Source organism: Drosophila melanogaster, chromosome 3R (assembly GCF_000001215.4).
Source record: "Drosophila melanogaster chromosome 3R".
NCBI lineage: Eukaryota > Metazoa > Arthropoda > Insecta > Diptera > Drosophilidae > Drosophila > Drosophila melanogaster.
Genome location: NT_033777.3, coordinates 31,759,396 through 31,777,017, shown reverse-complemented (window position 1 = coordinate 31,777,017; position 17,622 = coordinate 31,759,396). Strand labels below are relative to the sequence as shown.

Genomic DNA, 17,622 nt, shown 5'->3' with positions numbered 1-17,622 from the left:
GGTTCGCGCGGTGCTTTTTACCAGAGTTATCAGGCCATGCCAAAAGCGCGCCTATCGAACTGGTTTATGTGGTACATATAAGGGACCCTAAATTTAAATTTCTGGCAATTGGGATTTCAAATAAAATCAAATCATTGAAATGCACTGTAAGAATGTACACTCTACTAGTCATGTTTAATTGTAAATAAATATATAAAAACATATAGTATTATTAATTTGATCAAATTAGAAAGCAGTCTTAGGGCCCATTATATAATCTGTAGAAAATAATTTCCTTATTTTTAATACATTTCGCATGTGCTTCTGATGTATTATCATTTTATAAATTAGTATTAATTTAAGTGCACGAACAACCTATTCGTTTATTCAGTGGTCCTACTGATAACGATAAGTCCGATATCGATAGGAGTATTGTTTTTATTTTGTTTAATGTAATATACAATACGAAGTAATTGTTTTGATTTCATGAGAATGTACGACGCGTTGGAACGCTGCCCAGGAGCCTACTGTGGGCGATCACCGCTAGGAAACAACAGCTGGAGCAGCTGCGGGGTCTGTCCCAGAGGATCTCGGGTTAATGTTCTAGCATCCTTCGGAACGGCGCCTGGAAAATAATTTACTTTTATATTGTTCAGGTGAACCAAAGTTACGCATGCTCTCCATGCCGCGACGAGTTAAGCACGTACTCCTGGCTATACCTGGGATTCATGACCATGCTGCCACTTATGATGCACTGCTTTTTCATTGACATGGACGCCAAGGATCGCAAGTGAGTGAACTAATCAAACTGGAAGAAGAACTTACTTAGTGAATTCACATAGGTTTTCGCGGAAGCAGCTGATCTTGACGGCCAGCGCTTTCGTTGAGGTTGCCATATCTGCCATCCTCGCCACCTTGCTAATGGAGCCCATGTGGGAGCTGCGCCTCTACGCCTGTGATGTTCGAAAACTTACTGACTGGTACACATTGTTTTACAACCCCAGCCCCAATTATGAGGCACGAGTCTACTGCACCCAGGAGGCAGTTTACCCATTGTAAGACCCAGCCACCCAAGGCTCCAGGTGTTCACAATAGTCACTTTAATGTTCAATTTCCAGGCAAACCATCGTGCTGGTTTTCTACTTTCTGTGCCTGGTGAACATGTTTCTCATACGCCCGCTAGTCAGCAAAATTATGGATGTGGGGGGCAGAAGCAAGGCGCCGATTTACTCGGCTCTTTACTTCCTGCCCCTGCTCACCTTTATCCATGCGTTAGGATGTGGGTTGATCTGTGAGTACTTAAGTGCTTGCTAATATTTTGGTCTTGAGATCTTTTCTTTTTCAGATTACTCCTTTCCGTACCTTAGCGTGGCCATATCCATGGTAGCCAATGCCATCCACTATTCCCTCAAACTGGATCAAACCCTAAAGGCATTGGTTCACTCGTCGGTGTGGGAGTTAAAAAACGTGGTCATCATAGGTAAGCAAAGTGCGCATTCACCATACATAAAGTATACCAGCAGCTTACTTTCCCAGCTGTGCACTGGATGTTGTTGGCCTACGGCCTCACCTCCCTGAATTACCACTATGCCTTTATGTGCTTGGTGCCCTTCCCCACACTGTTCTATATTTTGACCGTACGTTTCACGGATCCTGCCGAGTTCCGGGAGCTGGAGTCGAGAATTTGATGCGGCGACGTCCAGATGCAAATTTTTCACGCCCGGGGAACTCGTCGATCGACTGTTGTTATCTATGTGTAGTGTACGCGTCAATTAATTTATTTACATTTAGTATGTAGCTCAGACTCAGACCTGTTCCGAGTATAATTGCGGCTCTAAAAGCCGTTGAGAAACAAATTTAGGAGCAGGTCTATTTAGTGTTTTCGTCGCACAAGCTTAATTCATTCTTCGTTCTTTTCGTTTTAATTATATTTCACATTAATTATACACATATAGTAATATTAAATACAAATCATCAGTTTCCCATCTCTAAAATAGTTTTTACACAATACGTATTGCTACATATTGGATTTGGATGCCGCATTTCGCGTTTCACGTTCAGATCCTTCGTTCCAGTGTGTGAAGTCGGAGGCATCGTAGTCGTCTTTGTCGTCATCGTCGTAATATTCCCATATCGTAGAAAAAATAACAGAAGTCAAGGACAAGGTGCAGCAGATGAAGAGCGAAGTATAAAGGAAATCAATACCAGCCAAGAGAATTAAGTGTGATAAACGCAAGCACATTTTTTTTTTTTTTGGGATGAGAGTTGTCGCTGCCGGTTTTTTTTGTTTTGGAGTGTTGACATCAGATTGTAGGGCGTCTATTCCGCTGTCGTGCGTTCATTAGTGGCTGCAGACTTGTTCCGCTCTTCAAGGAACTTCAAACGGCGCTTCCTTAGTTCGCCCAGCTCCGAGGAGTTCTCCTCAAAGTCGGCATCGGAGTTGGGAATGCTAACTGCCTCCGTGGCCGTCGATGGTATATCATCCTCGTCTGCGTCCGCTCCCAAATCCTCAATGGTTACCTTCTCTGCAGGCATCGTCGGAGACGCTGAGCTGGCTGCTGCTGTGGGGGTAACCTGGTGAGTCTCCAACTGAGCCATGGCCGTGGCCGAGGTACTGGGCATGTCGTAGACGCTAGAATCAGCAGATCCGTTGACCGCGGTGGCTGGCGTCACTGCAGTAAGCTGCAGGCGCGCAGACAAACTTTGGTACTGGGACATCATTATCCCCGCGGAATCCAGCATTAGGTTTATGTTTTGCAGCAACTGTAAAGTGATCTTTGATTAGGAAATGTAGAATGAGGAGATTATCGAAATCGGACCTTTAGACGCTGCACAATATGATCACGTTGAAGGCCCTCCATGGCCCGCAGTTCTTCGTCGGTAAAATTGGTCAGGTCCTGTGGAATCGGCGGAGGCGGCAGAGGCGTGAGGTAGCCGAAGTGGGGTGGTATCATAAAAGGCGAAATCATGGGCATTACTGGCGGAGGAGGGATCTGCAAACCAGCCAGGTTAGGCAATCCATTGGGCAAGCCGCCTGAAAATAAAAGATGACGATTATAATCGTGTCTTAGGAATCAAACTTCAAAACTCACTGGCATCACCGAAGAGATCCGCAAAGTTTGGCGGCAAGGCTTGACCTCCGGCTACATTGACGTCGGCTCTTGCCTGATTGCCGTCAACTACGGCAGTTGGAGCTGGAGGAGGCACACCACCAGCCGGTTGAACACCTGCTGCAGCCGGAATGGGATTTCCAGCAGCTGCGGCCACAGCCTCATCGCCTTGCCGTGGCATCGCTGTGGAGTTCACGGTTGGAGTTCGAAGGATGTTCAAACGGCAGGTTGGACAGGTCTGCTGGCGCTGAAACCACGAGCGCAGGCATGTGGTATGGAAGATGTGGCCGCAGGGCAGTTTCTTTGAGTGATTGACCATGTCCTCGCGACAAATGATGCAGATGTTGTCTGACTGGCGCAGCTCCTCAGGCGTGGCGTCGGGATACAGGGTATTCATGTTGCGAATGGCACGCCGGGACATAATCACGTCATTTAGGGCCTTACGGAAGTTGCGTATGGTAAAGAACATAGGCCTGAATACGAACATGGGCAGCGCGTATATTTTAGCCATGATCACCACAAACAGTATGTACAGGACCACCTTAATAAGTCCAATGACCAGCTCTGTATATAGCAGGAACACGGCCTTGTTCTCCCAGGGCGTGTCCGTGCGCATTTCCGCGGCGTGAAGCACATACTTGATGGCCGTGCTGGCTATTACGGTCAGAAGGATGGCGTATTCAAAGCCAAAGACCAACTGCACGGTGGGACCACGCACCAAAGTGGAGTTATAGGCATGGATCAACAGAACGTAGTCTAGGATGCCTAGCACTGTGAGCAGACTGCCCACGCGAATGTGGAAAAGCCAGCCGAGCACGGGGGAACGCTCCATCTACGGTGGTTCAAGAATTTCAAAAAATGGGTATTTACTTGACGCAAGACTTACAAAGTCCACCCGCTCCTCTGCTAGCCAATGGAATGATTTGAGAAATAGAAGCACCGTGAACAAGGCCACAAAGCGCGGATTGAAGTCATCCCGGAATACGGTAAAGGCCAAGCAGGTCTCCGTAAGGGCATACCAAAAGCGCTCCAGCAGATGCTCAAACTCTGCGGCACGCAGAGTGCCCAGGAAGATCTGAGGGATTAACAATGTTAATGCGGGTGTGCAAGGTACTCTTGCTGATTGTCACCTTGCTTAGCAGCTTGCCGAACATGAAGACAATTACAAAGAATTGTATGTATATGACCTGGAAGCAAACGAAAACAAGGCTTAGGCATGGGACTGGATTGTATGATAGGATTTACTCACCCCCATGGAGGCGTTCGATTTGGTGATGTAGACCACCGCAGGATAGAACTGCTGCTTTTGGTAGTAGGCAAATCCAATCACCGCGCTGGTCAGCGCCATGCAAACGGACGATAAGAGCAGCTGCATGATGCCGGTCGAGGTCGCCAGGGCCGCCAGCTGGCTGATAGTCTCCAGGAATATGTTAATTTTGGCCGGGATCTCTGCCTGCCCCCACTCTACATATAAGGCCGTAGCTCTCGGAATCGGTATCACTTGGGAAGAAACCGAAAATATCGTCTATGCTCTCGTTGACGTTGGAATTTAGTCGGGTTTTGTTAGCCGAACGAAGTTGTTTGCATTGCCATCGAGATTTTCAACTCTGAAACTGAGGGTTGCCTCTATCAAGGCGTATTAATATTTTTATTTTTAACTACCGATAATTACACGTATGAACTTAGTCGTGCTACCAGATGGTGAATTATCTTATCGATATTATATGACAGCACCGATTTTTTCTACCAAACCATCGATTGCCCTCACGGATTCCCATGTCACGGACTATTTCAATTTTCAAATAAATGTAATTGAATAAAATGATTGTGACCAAGTTTGAAAGAACATTAAGCGGGAGATATACACAGATATTTGCAAATTATTTTAACCTCTTGAGTAGATCCTTCAAACGCAGATTCCAAACAATGATGTTTCACGGTAAACAATTTTTTTTATCATGAGTAGAAGGCCAAACCTAAACCTAAATTCTTTTAAGTTTACAATTTTAAGTTTATGTAAAAAAATTTCATATTAAATAATAGATGGATTTTGTTCACTATATTTGCGCTGGTCACACTGCTCTTATCAAAGGCCGGGTGAAGAAGAAGATGGTTCACAAATGTTTGATAACCATTAAATTGTAACTCGATAGAAATATTCTGATTTCAGATGAAAAGTCATTGGATGCCCGTCACCTGCTTACTGCTTGGCAGTCTCCAGGTTCTATTGGCTTACACCGAAAACGACTTCTTGGTGAACGCCAATCGCAAAGAACTAACTGATTCCCCTTTGTTTGAATATGATAATGTCAGAAAGCCCACACCAACCAAGGGATTGTTGTACCCCAGGGATTCGGAGACCCGTGAAGTGCGGAGCTTGGATGGAATGTGGCAACTGGTTAGGAGTGATCCATATGACCCCTTACAGGGAATTAGGGAAAAGTGGTTTATGGATGCCTTGAGAAAAACCGGAAGGGAGATTATTTCGATGCCAGTGCCTGCCTCCTATAACGACATCACTACAGATAACTTACGAGATCACGTTGGAACCGTATGGTATGAGCGTACTTTTTTTGTGCCGCGCTCCTGGAAGACTATGCAACGCACTTGGTTGCGATTTAGCAGCGTTCACTATTCGGCCGTGGTATGGATCAACGGAAGGAACGCCACAAGTCACTCCATTGGCCACCTACCCTTTGAGTCAGAGATCTCGGGACTGCTCAGCTTTGGCGGCGATAACAGGATCACGGTGATGTGTGACAATCGTTTGAGCAACCGCACCATTCCTCAGGGTTCTGTTTACAAGGTGGCTACGGATGACGGCACCGTGCCCATCCAGAGTTACACTTTCGATTTTTTTAACTACGCGGGAATCCACCGGAGTGTACACTTGTACACGACCCCGCTGCTGCACATAAGCGATTTGGAGGTCACCACCCAACTAACTAAAGAAGGATTGGGCCGCATAGACTACCGCGTGTGGTTGGATGCTAGCAAGGAGGGCCTCCAAATCCAGCCCATCCAACTTCGGGTGCAACTAAGGGACAAAGATGGTCATGTGGCCGCCCAGCAGATCAACAAGGCGGTCTACCATGGTACTCTGCTGGTGCCAAATGCAACTCCCTGGTGGCCCTACCTAATGCATTCCGATCCCGGCTACCTGTATAATCTTCAATTCGAGCTGTTTGTGGCCAGCAATGAGAAGGAGTTGGAATCTCTGCAGGATACCTACCGCCTCCCAGTGGGCATACGTAGCTTAAGTTGGGACAACGACAGCCTGCTGCTGAATGGAAAACCCCTCTATCTGCGGGGATTTGGACGGCACGAGGACTCCGATGTGAGCTTGATTGTTGGGTAAATCTGGTCATTAAGCTTATCAAAATCTTTATTCTAGATCCGCGGGAAGGGATTGGATAATGCGCTTCTTGCTAGAGATTTTAACCTGCTGAAGTGGACTGGAGCCAATGCATATCGCACCTCTCACTATCCTTATTCCGAAGAGTCAATGCAGTTTGCCGATCAGCATGGTATTATGATTATTGACGAATGCCCTGCTGTCAATATAGATATCTTCGAGCCGCAGCTACTGGAGAATCACATGTCCTCGCTGGAGCAACTGATCCACCGGGACAGAAACCATCCAAGTGTTGTTGCATGGTCGGTAGCCAACGAGCCGAGATCGAACAAGCAGGGAGCCCTTAAATACTTTGAGTCAGTAGAAAGTACATCTTAGATCAAAAATTTAACGCGGATGTCTTACCTTTAGATTCCTGGTAAACTATGTAAGAGAAATAGCTCACGGACGACCTCTAACCGCGGCTATAAATGCCAACTCTTCCAGTTGCCATTTGGCGCAGTTTCTGGACATCGTGGGTTTCAATCGCTATAACTCTTGGTATCAGAACTCGGGCCGTACTGACATGATACTTAACCTGTTGACGATAGAGGCCCAGAGTTGGCGGGATAGGTTCGGAAAGCCTGTCATCCAATTTGAGTACGGCGGCGACACTATGGAGGGCATGCACTCAGTAAGGAACCCTGTTCAGGCCTATAATTGATTCTAATTCGGACTTTCCCCAAAGCTTCCCGCCTTTATTTGGTCGGAGGAATACCAGGTTGAGCTCTTCTCTCGCCATTTCAAGGCTTTCGACGAGTTACGCGGAAGAGGATGGTTTATTGGAGAGTTTGTTTGGAACTTCGCCGATTTTCGGACCGCGCAGAGTCTGTATTTCAAACGCTTTTGAACAAGAGTCAAACCCAATTAAAATTATCCTCTGCAGCTATTACCCGCGTGGGCGGCAACAAAAAGGGAGTCTTTACAAGGAACCGACAACCCAAAGAAGTGGCTCACATTCTTAGGCGGCGGTACTTCGCATTAGCCAAGGAGTTGGATATGTTTGGGCTGCCTGAGGATCTCACTGTTTACATTTCCAAGCATATCCATAACGAGCTTTGAATCAGGGATACGTACAGCCAGAGTCTCATGACCAAGAGACCGTATTTGTATGTTATAAAGGTGCGAGTTATTCACTACGCATTACATTAAGCTTTATTCAAATTTTTCAGCAATGGTCTGTGGAATAATTTTTTTTTTTAAATATGTATTATCTTTTCTTATTAAATCATGATTCCTAATAGATATATTATCTTTTAAACGCTTAATCTTAGCTAATGATGGAGAAAAACAGATTTCCAAAATAACTCAACAAAACCCAAAGCCTTTAGGGTTGCATGGTTCATGTAGTACAAATGTATCCATCCACCTACATATTACCCCTTCTCTGATATCTTCATTGGCTTTGCCATGGCCAACTCGTGTTGGTTAAGACCTCTCGACTGCAAACCTAATTAACTCATTTAGACCCCCGTAAAATCATTTATGTTTTCTGCCTTGCCACTTTCCGTATTTTGGCCAGAGAAACACAAAATAGCAAAGTAAGTCGCACAATGGGGCACCTCCATGGCCAGAAAGCAGATGAGTTGGATGAGCGAAATCGTGGCATAATTAAGGAGGCTAAATGAGCCAGCTGGTTCACGGCGATCATCGATCTGTAATTGCCATTCTTCACGCGCCGGCCACACACATTAACTTTTACTTTTACCGCGCCTCGAGAACGGTGCACCTAGATGACCACATGGCGGGTGGATAAACTGGTCAGACTCCATAGTGTCTGGGGTGTTGCACAAGGTACATCGTCGCGGAATAGCTGAGGATGTGGAGTTTTGCATAAGCCAGCCGAGTTAGCCGGTTAGCACCCAAAGGCTAAAGTTGGCTGCAGAATGCCAGCATGAATGTGTCTTTTTATGCGGAAAACAAACCTGGGGCTGAGACATAGACACCGGACCACCGCCGACTCAGACCGGTCACAGATCCCATCCCAGCAGACCAAGGCAAAAACGTGTCGCAGCAATTTCCCATTCAACGGCAACTTTTCCATGCACACCGTGCCATCTTTTGCCGGATTTTCGGAAAAACTTAGGACAAACACATATGGGCCTTTTTTTCTTTAAAATCAGTTCTTTGCGTTTCTGGCCATTAATTGGATGGGCCTATAATAGCCCAAATGTGAGTTAACAACAAAAATCTGGTGTCTTTCAAAGTACTTACCATTTTCTTTGAGTGTCTTCTGTTGCTGCTGCCCATTTTGCCGTTTCGCTTTGCACAGGCACTGCATTTGCTCCACCACCTCCACCAAGTCGGCGCATCTGCCCGCTAGGCGGCTCCATGCTCCGCGCTCCAAGTTCCCTGCTCCAGCTCCATGACTACGTTGTTGGTCTCCGCGCTTGACTTACATAAAGCGGGGAGCACCGCGCATGGCAGATCCAAAACCCGTTTCGGCCCGCGACGAGGAAACGACAGAAGCGTCACTTGGCCCAGGTGAAGTGTAGATGGAGTGGAGGAGGAGCGGAGACCACTCACCTCCAAGAGCTGGGTGTTTGTTTGGCCACAGTGCAGGTAGTGCGGCTACACAGTTATTGAAGTCAAGTCTTAATGCCTAGAGAACATATTTTTACAACATTTCCAACATTGCGTGATTCGATATTAAATCTGGATTAAAATGGGATCTTTATTTTTGCGATACTTTATTTATATATTTCTATTATAAAGCAATTCTATAATTGTACGTCACTCGGCAAAATAATTCAAAATCCTAACAGATAACAATCTGCGCAACTTCTACCAAATAATTCAGATTAGGATAATCCTGGATCTTTTGGAGCTGCTCCCACAGAGGCTGCGAAGTTGAGTGTACACATGTGAACAATGGCAAATGTGAACGGTGTGTGAAGTAGGCACATACTTTTCCAGTGTACCACACTCGCTGGCTTATGTAACCTGTCGTCCAGGGGTTCATCGGCTTGGAGGGATCTGCAGAGAATGAGCCACCAAACACCATCGGACGGCAAACATTTCGCGAACTCATCTTCATCAGCGTGGCTGCTACCAACTTTGTCGCACGGGCATTCGCCCTCTGTCATCAATAGGCCGGAATAGTCGGTTTTTTGTCGCTCATCAGCCTCGTCAGCGACTGTGAAAAATGAACCCTCCTATAGTCAATTTAGTAGGCAGTTTGTGTCCACCTGTTGATTAGCGATACGAAGCCGAAATGACGCACCTGAATGGGGGGATCTGCGAATCCAGAACGGTCCTGGTTGCGAGGTTGCGCTAACGCCATGATGGCTCTCAAGTAGGAACCCTAACGGCTAGTCACCAGAAGAAAAGAAATCACAGCGCGGAGCTTATCATATCTAATTTATAGAATATATTTTGTATACTTTTAAAATAAAATGTTAAACTAACTATATTGCGGGGGCGAGTCCCCCTGCAATATACGAACAGCAACCGAAATCTAGATGGCAAATGAGGCGAATTTTTTTTTGATAATTCAGGCGCGTCTGCCAGTTGGCAGCTTTTGCATTTGAGGGGATTTTATTTTTATTTCGGCTTTGTTTTGCTATTGCTGGCCCAATTATTGTGTCATAACAATTACGCACGCACACACAGAGGCATAATGAGTTTCAGTTCGGTTTAGGCCCGGCTAAGCCGACTGAACAGCGAAAAGCAAGAGCCAAAGCCATCGCCGTCGCCATCACTGTCCAAAGCTGACCTAGTGGCAGACGTGTTAATGATGGATATGTTCAGATAGGCCACGACGTATAAAAAGCGTTCATTAAAGTTGCAAAAAAGCGAGGCAAAAACAAGCGAAGCCAAATGCTAATGAAAAAGAAGTTATTTTTGAACTCCCACAATTGTGTCAATAACAAGCAATTGCTATTCAAAGGACCATCACAGACTCTTGTGAGATCTGATGCAATGTTTACTCAAGATAGAAAGGTGCCACAGCGCCAAGCATATAATAAATTATGCATTAATTAAATGAGAGGTTACAGCCAGGCATTTTTCTGGCAAGGCAGCATCTGGCATGTGACCTTTTCCCGCTGCTCCAATTACACGACGGAAAGTGAAGTCCCACAAAGATGGAATTACGCCATCGATGGGCAAGAGACCTTCGCCGGAATCTCTCGACCACAATAAACCGAATTAACGACAGTGGCAGCCACAGCAGATCTAAGCTGTTCCGAGCCACGAAAATGATTTAGCGCACTGTCATTGAGTCCGCTGCCTCCGCCATCGAGTGTGAAGTGTTGACTTTCATCTCATTGTTGCCCCCGAACCCAATCCCAACCCAGTGCCCAGTCGAAACCCATCCCCACCCGACGCCGACCGCCAACTGCAGATCGTGCCCCAACGCAGATAGTCCTTCACTTTGGAGCGTGAAGGTTTCCGAAGAGCCTTTAATACACCCGCAGAAAAGGCCGTTTGCTGATTTCGATGATGATTTAAACATGATAATAAGGAAATGAAAGAAAAGAAACGAAAAAAAGAAAACCACTAAATATCATAACAAATCAAATACTTCTACGATCACAGAATAATGGTTGAGATATGTCCTTACTTTTCACCTGACATTCAAAGTACATGATGTTGATTTCTCTGCATGAAGCGGAGCCAAAGTTATTGCCGGTTTTGGGTATATGCGAAAGTGTGAGTCGAGATGTAAATAAACCTCATTTAGTCCAATTTACGGCAAGGTTCACTTCCACTTGCATGCAGGCGTCTTCCCTTTCATCGTGTGTCTTTTCTGCAACTTATGGTTGCCATCTGCGACTGCACAGGTGCTCATCCGAAGACATGACATAATGGGCACAATGCGGCCTCCAGTCCATCGGGGACTTCTTTCACTTCTGCCAGAATGAGCGCAGATATCTGGCTTTCGATCTTATTTCGAGGTCATTTGGTTGGGTTAAATTAAACGTGGTTAAGTTAACTTAACCAATATGACAAACTATGAGTGCAGGTAATATACATATTTAGCTCTGGCATTCCCAACTGCATACCTTCCAAAGCGTAAAGTGCACTTTTCAGGCTCTTGCGATTGCAGCACTCATCTGCAAATGTACAAACTCGTGTAATTACGCTCCTTGGGAAACATTAATTATACGCCCCGTGGTGCCATGGCCCTACTGCTCCACATCGAGATCGTACGAATTATACGGGCCTCGGGCCCGTCCCGGTCCCCGTCTCCGGCCCTCCTGACTCCCCCGATTCGCATTTCCCAGCCCATTTCGTAATCTTCGTGCCCATGTGACGCTGATGCTGATGGATGACGAGCCCAGGTTGCGACTTACCCACAATTGAAATGCAACTGCAGTTGGGCAACGGGAAACGCGAATTGCAGTTTCGTCAGTGGAGCCATACCTCATGGCCAAGAGAAATATGTTTTGGAAGCCGCCATGATCCTCCTGGGCTGTCGAAAAATCTCAGTGGCTGCGGCTGGGTTACTTACCTTCGGAATCGATCGCGGTGGTGGGAAAAATCACTTCCTGGTCCGCGCGAATCGAAGGAAAGTGCCAAAGAAAATTTCAAATACCAAAATCGTTAGCGACATTTTATTTTTTTCGGCCTTTTTTTCTTCTGCCTCTACGTTGTTTTCCAATTGGAAATTTTGTTTTATTGTGAGAAGCGCCCAGCAGCAAAAGAAACAAGTTGCAGACGAAGTTTGGCGATAATGACGTTGCCGAGTGGACGAGTTGGCCCGAAAGCTGAAGAGCAGCTGAGCACCGGCGGGTATAAAGAGTGGCTCTGCTGGCCGTGGAGATGCATTCAGTCGCTGGTTCCCCACTCGGAAGCAACCAAATTCACTCCACTCTACTCTACTCAACTCTTCCCCCCAACAAACACACTCACCCGAAACGTCGCTATGAACTCCTTCTCAGTGGTAAGTAACACACGATCCCGACGACCTCAAGACCCCAGACCCCAGAGCCGATTAAACCTGGACGCAAGCGGATTACACCCCTTACGGGATTTAGAAAGAATAGCCCTGTCAGACCGCAAACGCTGCAATTGGATTTCAAAAAAACTTCAATAGTTTCAAAAACTCTCCTTGTGCCTTAATCTATGGGATTTCAATTCACATTCCACAAAAAGACGCATTCGAGTTATTTAAGAGAATTCAATTGATGAGATCACCAGTTTGATATGGAATTTGCACTAACCTCCACTACCTACTTTCAGTTCTTAGTGTTCGCGCTGGCCGCTCTTGCTGCAGCAGAGCCACCATCCGGATATAACTATCCCCGCGGCGGAGGTGGTGGTGGCGGCGGATTTGGAGGTGGCTTCGGCGGCGGATTCGGAGGCGGACTAGGAGGTGGCGGCGGTGGTGGCGGCGGCGGCTACCAGGCTGTGAGCGGCGGCTTCCAGACGTCCGAGGGCCAGAACGTGGATCCCCAGCTTTTGGAGCAGGTGCGCCAGATCCTGCTGAACGAGGAGAGCAAGCAGGGCGGCGGTGGTGGTGGAGGCGGTGGTGGCGGCGGTGGTGGCTACCCCAGTGGCCCATCCAGCAGCTACGGTCCACCTTCCACCAGCTACGGAGCCCCCGGAATCGGAGGCGGTGGCCGTGTCGTGGGCATCGACCTGGAAGGCGTCCGCCAGGCCATCCAGGTGGCTCAGTTCGCCCAGCAGAGCTCGCAGCAGGGAGGTGGCGGCGGTGGATATCCCAGCGCCCCATCCGGATCGTATGGAGCCCCTTCAAGGCCCAGCGGCAGCTATGGAGCGCCCTTCTAGATCTTCGCACAGGTCTCACATCCGAAAGACACACCTCTGCCAAAAATGAATACCGACGGACACGAAACCGACAAAGACGACACCAACACTATACAAATTTGGGCAACCTGGATCTAATAATGGAACTACCGATCACCGATCCGCTCTGATCCCGAGAGAACTGGAGATCGCTTCCCCTTCTCAAGCCCTCTTCCCGAACTCAGCGACTGTACCCCAACACTCTGAAACGTCCGTTCCCCGGAAACCCCAAACAATTCGGGACTTCGTCTCGGGCCTTTTTGTAACCCTTGTAAATAGTTTCTCACACTACACGAATACAAGAAAACCCGAAAACGAAAGCCACACAACAACACCCACAACACCAAGATGGAAAACACCCCACAAAGTGTTATAACGCATTACTAGCTCGTAAGTGTTTTTATTTTATATGAAACAAACAAAGAAACAACAAAAAAATATGAAAACAATAAAAAAAATAGTAAATTTTGTCACCGTTAAATGATTGCAATATTTTCATTTCAATACCGTGAATCCATGGGAGTTTCGAAATTATGGCTATCTCGCCAAATGTCATTACATCTAATGAAACTGACCTCGTTCCGCATTGCTCACCACCAAAACACTCGATGATCTCGTAATGACAATCCACTCACATGGACCCACCATTCCAATTGATCGGACTCGCAGCTCTACGTAAGCCGAGTTGTCACTGGCCCCATGTCAGTGTTTTTAAATACCAAGCCAAGCATCTCCGCCAATCCTTTCACTTTTACACTCGATAATAAGGTAGCTTTAACCCCTGGCCTATCTTCACGTACACTGAGCCAATCAATTGGTCTTGTGTTATCACTAGTTGCAAATACTAAATTACATATATAAATGATTTAAGTTACAAGCTAATATAATAACATTATACTTAGGAAAATATCTTGCAGATACCAGATACATATGATCCATGTCTTTAACTGCTCATTGGAGGCAGGGTTGTAGCCCCTTTTTTGCTGTGTACGAGGTACTCTCAGTCGTGCAAGTGCTTAAAATGGAAGATGTGGTTGAAGATGGGGATGTGGATGGCAGATGGAGCCGGAGGGGCGCTCATTACGCGAACATTGCGACATATGCAGCCGAGACTCTGGGCCAACTGCAGCTGCTGGCGGGAAAGGCGATGGGGGAATGATGAGTCGATGGACATCGACAATTACCACGACCGAAGTTGGAGTTGTGGCCCAGAGCCATAAATGAAGTGGCAGCTGAATCTGAAGCTGTAGCCACTTAACCAACATTCGCATCATTAGATTTCCCAATTGAATGCGTGCCGAGGTGGCCGTCCTCTATGTACATATACATATATATGTACATACGTGGAAGTGCACCCAAAAAGCTGCACTATGAGATGCCTTATGATGAGACGCCAAACGAAGTGGAAGCTGTGGAATACCCCGATTACGACATCGTAGCCACCACAACTGCTGATGGTCCTACGGTATAATCATATTGACGCATTATGCATACTCCAAATGGACGAGCGAAATTTGAAAGTAGTAACGGATGGAAATTGAGCTTATTGAGTTTATTCTGTTGTAGTTTTACAACTTGAGATATACTTGAGATAATAAGGGAGATTACAATAACTGAACTAAGCCTTAGTTCCATATTAGCTGCAGATTAATAAAACCTATTTCTGTAGTTACAGAAAGAACCGCAGTAATTCCATTACGTTAATGATAAGAATCAGCATCTATCAAAGCTATCTGTGTTATTTTTGAAAACTCACTATAGGCCCATAAAACTCTATCCCCTGGCCCTCGATAAGCGTCAACAACGGAGTGGCCTTGTCTGGGGCCAATTCCGGAGTGCGATGTCCGAGAGAGCTCTATCTGAGAAGAGCTCCTAGGGTGACTGGCAAGGCGAGAATGACTGGAGGTTCTCAGCAGGATTATAATCGAGATTTAAGGGTAAACATCCAACGGTGGCTGGATGACAGCGAAAACAATGAATGAGTGCGTGCCGGATTACGTAATCTCGGCCAACTCTGGAGCTCTTATCGGACTCCCACTGTGAGTGAAGCAAGCAAGCCGGGGAATTGACTGATGGATCTAAGATTCTAGTGGATAATACCACCATCTAGATAAGGTCGTACGCGAGAGCGCCGTCGATAGATAATATTTAGAGCAGGCTAGGCACAGTACCTTATAAAAAGACGAGGCGGTCGCCGTGATGCCGCTAATCGAGATTCTCCGCAATCGGAGCCGGGAAGTGAATAGTGACTAGTGAATAGTGCTTTAGTTATTCGTGGCTGTGAGTCCTCCTCGAGCGAATCCTTCCGATATGTCGTCCCTTTTGAACGCTACCGTCCTGGCAACCGCTGCCACCGTGGTTCCCGACTCACAGTTCGTTTTCAACGCCACGGATTACGGCGTATTCGCCCTGGTGCTGAGCATCTCTGCCGCTATTGGAGTTTATTTCGGTTTCTTTGCCAAGGGCGAGGACACCACGGAGGAGTACCTGATGGGCGGCAAGCGGATGAAAACGATTCCCATCGCCATTTCGCTGGTGGCCAGTCAACTGTCGGCGATCTCCATAATGACCATTCCGGCGGAAATGTACGCCTACGGAATCAACTGGGTTTTCAACGTGGTTTGCATGGTGCTTGTGGTGCCGCTTCTTAATTACTTGGTGATCCCGGTTTTCTACAACAATAATATCACAAACTGCTATGAGGTGACCTAGAGTGCGATTTTCCAAGGGAACACTGTATATTATTGTACATATTTTCATATACCCAGTACTTGGAGATGCGCTTTTGCCGGAAGGTGCGAGTGCTGCAGACCTTCATCTTCATATTGACGATGTTTTTCATGCTCCCGATCTTTATCTTCCTGCCTTCCCTGGCCTTTGCACAGGGTAAGTGCTAACTAGTCAACTTATTCTTTCCCTCGTTGGTAATTTTTCTTATCTGCTAGTGACCGGATTTAATGTGCACCTAATCAACACCGTTGTGTGCAGCATCTGCGTCTTCTACACCATGTTCGGAGGTATCAAGGCTGTGGTGTGGACCGATGTTATCCAGGCAGCCATTATGGTTGCATCCGTGGTCCTAGTGGGCGTTTTGGGCGCCCACCGAGTGGGAGGCTTCTTTGAAGTGCTGCGCATTGCCGGGGAAGGTGGACGCCTGGATATCAACTACAACTTCGACCTGACCACGCGCTCTACCATATGGAACATTTTCACATCGGCGACTATGATGTGGACGGGATACGTGGGTCTGAACCAGAGCTGCGTGCAGCGAATCGTGTCCCTGCCTTCACTGGGTCACGCCAGAAGATCGCTGGTGCTCTTTGGCTTCGGGTTTATCCTGATCATGTTCTTCAACTGCTTCACAGGCATTGTGATTTACTCCCGCTTCCACGACTGCGATCCCATCCAGTCTGGTCATGTCTCTAAGGTGGACAAGATGGTTCCGTACTTCGTGCAAGATACCGTAGGTAACTTGTGGGGCATGCCAGGTGTATTTATTTCCTGCGTGTTCAGTGCTGCCCTTAGCACGCTTTCCGCCAGCATCAATTCCCTGGGAGGAGTTGTCTACTTCGACTACATCAAGCCACACATTCGACACACGGAGCACCGGGCCAACGTGATTATGAAACTGTTCGTTTTCTTTACCGGAATCTACTGCATCTTGGGTGGGATGGTTATTGAGAACTTCAACTCCATTCTGCAAGTGATCTATTCTATTGGAGGCATGAGCTTTGGCTCGACGTGTGGCGTTTTTATGCTGGGAATGCTGGTTCCAAAATCCCATGGCAGGGTAAGTTTTCAGGATTTCCCAATGATGCAGATTTCCTAACCATTCTTTTCATTCAGGCCGCTTTAGTTGGAGTTCTCGCTAGCATTGCCTGTATGGCCACCATTGTGATTTTGAGCTGGGGCCGCAATCACTATGACACTCTGCCCACGAGCACATCCGCTTGTCCAGCTTCCCTGAACGGAACCATAAAGGACATCAGCACAGCTTCACCTCTGTTCCTTGGTTCCACCACAGAAGCCCCTGTGGGGGAGAAGGAATTCAGCATCCTGGACCTCTCCTTTAACTGGTACACGGTCACAGGCTTCGTCATCACCTGGCTGATAGGTATTCCGCTGAGTTACATCCTGAAGTCTGGGCCTGATTACAAACCGAACCCGAAGCTCCTGTCTCCGGTGGTGCAGCCGTTCGTCCATTACAAGCTGACGCCGTCGGATGAACCCCACCAGTTGAACCTAGAGAAACCCGAAAAGGTCTGAGATTCGGATTGGAACCTAACATTAAGATATGCTTTATAAGCAGGATAACCTCACTAACTGTTAGTCATATCAATATAGATTATAAAGCTCTGTTTCTAAGATGCTATCCATCTATAATGT

The 17,622-nt window shown here is 46.9% G+C and overlaps 5 protein-coding genes, 1 long non-coding RNA gene and 1 other non-coding gene across 9 annotated transcripts; 5 read left to right on the top strand and 2 right to left on the bottom strand.

Annotated features, from left to right (window-relative positions):
• Window positions 1-365: 365 nt before the first annotated feature.
• On the top strand, window positions 366-1,969 carry CG2126 (uncharacterized protein). 2 transcript variants are annotated; one of them, NM_143638.4, is made up of 6 exons: window positions 366-573; window positions 636-769; window positions 822-1,034; window positions 1,098-1,270; window positions 1,325-1,459; window positions 1,516-1,969. In NM_143638.4, the coding sequence occupies exons 1-6, from the start codon at window positions 466-468 to the stop codon at window positions 1,665-1,667; spliced, it is 915 nt and encodes a 304-aa protein (NP_651895.2). In that variant the 5' UTR covers window positions 366-465; the 3' UTR covers window positions 1,668-1,969. Both variants share the same exon structure in this region, with proteins under 2 accessions (NP_651895.2, NP_001263153.1).
• sip3 (septin interacting protein 3) lies at window positions 1,855-4,799 on the bottom strand. Of its 2 annotated transcripts, none has more exons than NM_001276223.2 (6): window positions 4,339-4,799; window positions 4,220-4,276; window positions 3,976-4,164; window positions 3,072-3,921; window positions 2,799-3,013; window positions 1,855-2,742 (listed from the first exon to the last, which is right to left on the bottom strand). In NM_001276223.2, the coding sequence occupies exons 1-6, from the start codon at window positions 4,462-4,464 to the stop codon at window positions 2,299-2,301; spliced, it is 1,881 nt and encodes a 626-aa protein (NP_001263152.1). In that variant the 5' UTR covers window positions 4,465-4,799; the 3' UTR covers window positions 1,855-2,298. The 2 variants fall into 2 exon arrangements, with proteins under 2 accessions (NP_001263152.1, NP_651894.3); NM_143637.5 differs by having other exon boundaries at window positions 2,235-2,742.
• Window positions 4,800-5,169: 370 nt separating this feature from the next.
• betaGlu (beta glucuronidase) lies at window positions 5,170-7,725 on the top strand. The gene is made up of 5 exons (NM_143636.3): window positions 5,170-6,426; window positions 6,484-6,800; window positions 6,856-7,117; window positions 7,172-7,310; window positions 7,370-7,725. The coding sequence occupies exons 1-5, from the start codon at window positions 5,260-5,262 to the stop codon at window positions 7,543-7,545; spliced, it is 2,061 nt and encodes a 686-aa protein (NP_651893.1). The 5' UTR covers window positions 5,170-5,259; the 3' UTR covers window positions 7,546-7,725.
• asRNA:CR33945 (antisense RNA:CR33945) lies at window positions 7,595-9,045 on the bottom strand. Its single transcript, NR_002507.2, has 2 exons — window positions 8,698-9,045; window positions 7,595-8,639 (listed from the first exon to the last, which is right to left on the bottom strand).
• A 182-nt stretch (window positions 9,046-9,227) lies between these two features.
• lncRNA:CR43436 (long non-coding RNA:CR43436) lies at window positions 9,228-9,894 on the top strand. Its single transcript, NR_048529.1, has one exon. It is a non-coding gene; the product is annotated as a long non-coding RNA:CR43436 (long non-coding RNA).
• Window positions 9,895-12,245: 2,351 nt separating this feature from the next.
• CG2150 (uncharacterized protein) lies at window positions 12,246-13,714 on the top strand. Its single transcript, NM_143635.2, has 2 exons — window positions 12,246-12,370; window positions 12,670-13,714. Exons 1-2 carry the CDS (start codon window positions 12,353-12,355, stop codon window positions 13,216-13,218), a joined length of 567 nt encoding a protein of 188 aa, NP_651892.1. The 5' UTR covers window positions 12,246-12,352; the 3' UTR covers window positions 13,219-13,714.
• Window positions 13,715-15,438: 1,724 nt separating this feature from the next.
• On the top strand, window positions 15,439-17,614 carry Smvt (Sodium-dependent multivitamin transporter). The gene is made up of 4 exons (NM_143634.4): window positions 15,439-15,939; window positions 16,005-16,122; window positions 16,182-17,026; window positions 17,083-17,614. The coding sequence occupies exons 1-4, from the start codon at window positions 15,547-15,549 to the stop codon at window positions 17,500-17,502; spliced, it is 1,776 nt and encodes a 591-aa protein (NP_651891.2). The 5' UTR covers window positions 15,439-15,546; the 3' UTR covers window positions 17,503-17,614.
• Window positions 17,615-17,622: the final 8 nt, after the last annotated feature.

Excerpts from the sequence above, each read along its gene's own strand:
- sip3 (NM_001276223.2), bottom strand. The coding sequence starts at position 4,464 with ATGCAGCTGCTCTTATCGTCCGTTTGCATGGCGCTGACCAGCGCGGTG. Across the intron at positions 4,277-4,338 it reads AATCGAACGCCTCCATGGGG|GTCATATACATACAATTCTT; the intron begins GTGAGTAAATCC and ends GTTTGCTTCCAG. Across the intron at positions 2,743-2,798 it reads ATATTGTGCAGCGTCTAAAG|TTGCTGCAAAACATAAACCT; the intron begins GTCCGATTTCGA and ends ATCACTTTACAG.
- Smvt (NM_143634.4), top strand. The coding sequence starts at position 15,547 with ATGTCGTCCCTTTTGAACGCTACCGTCCTGGCAACCGCTGCCACCGTG. Across the intron at positions 15,940-16,004 it reads ATATCACAAACTGCTATGAG|TACTTGGAGATGCGCTTTTG; the intron begins GTGACCTAGAGT and ends TCATATACCCAG. Across the intron at positions 17,027-17,082 it reads TTCCAAAATCCCATGGCAGG|GCCGCTTTAGTTGGAGTTCT; the intron begins GTAAGTTTTCAG and ends CTTTTCATTCAG.
- CG2126 (NM_143638.4), top strand. The coding sequence starts at position 466 with ATGAGAATGTACGACGCGTTGGAACGCTGCCCAGGAGCCTACTGTGGG. Across the intron at positions 574-635 it reads TCTGTCCCAGAGGATCTCGG|GTGAACCAAAGTTACGCATG; the intron begins GTTAATGTTCTA and ends TATATTGTTCAG. Across the intron at positions 1,035-1,097 it reads CAGGAGGCAGTTTACCCATT|GCAAACCATCGTGCTGGTTT; the intron begins GTAAGACCCAGC and ends TTCAATTTCCAG.
- betaGlu (NM_143636.3), top strand. The coding sequence starts at position 5,260 with ATGAAAAGTCATTGGATGCCCGTCACCTGCTTACTGCTTGGCAGTCTC. Across the intron at positions 6,801-6,855 it reads GGAGCCCTTAAATACTTTGA|ATTCCTGGTAAACTATGTAA; the intron begins GTCAGTAGAAAG and ends TCTTACCTTTAG. Across the intron at positions 7,118-7,171 it reads CTATGGAGGGCATGCACTCA|CTTCCCGCCTTTATTTGGTC; the intron begins GTAAGGAACCCT and ends CTTTCCCCAAAG.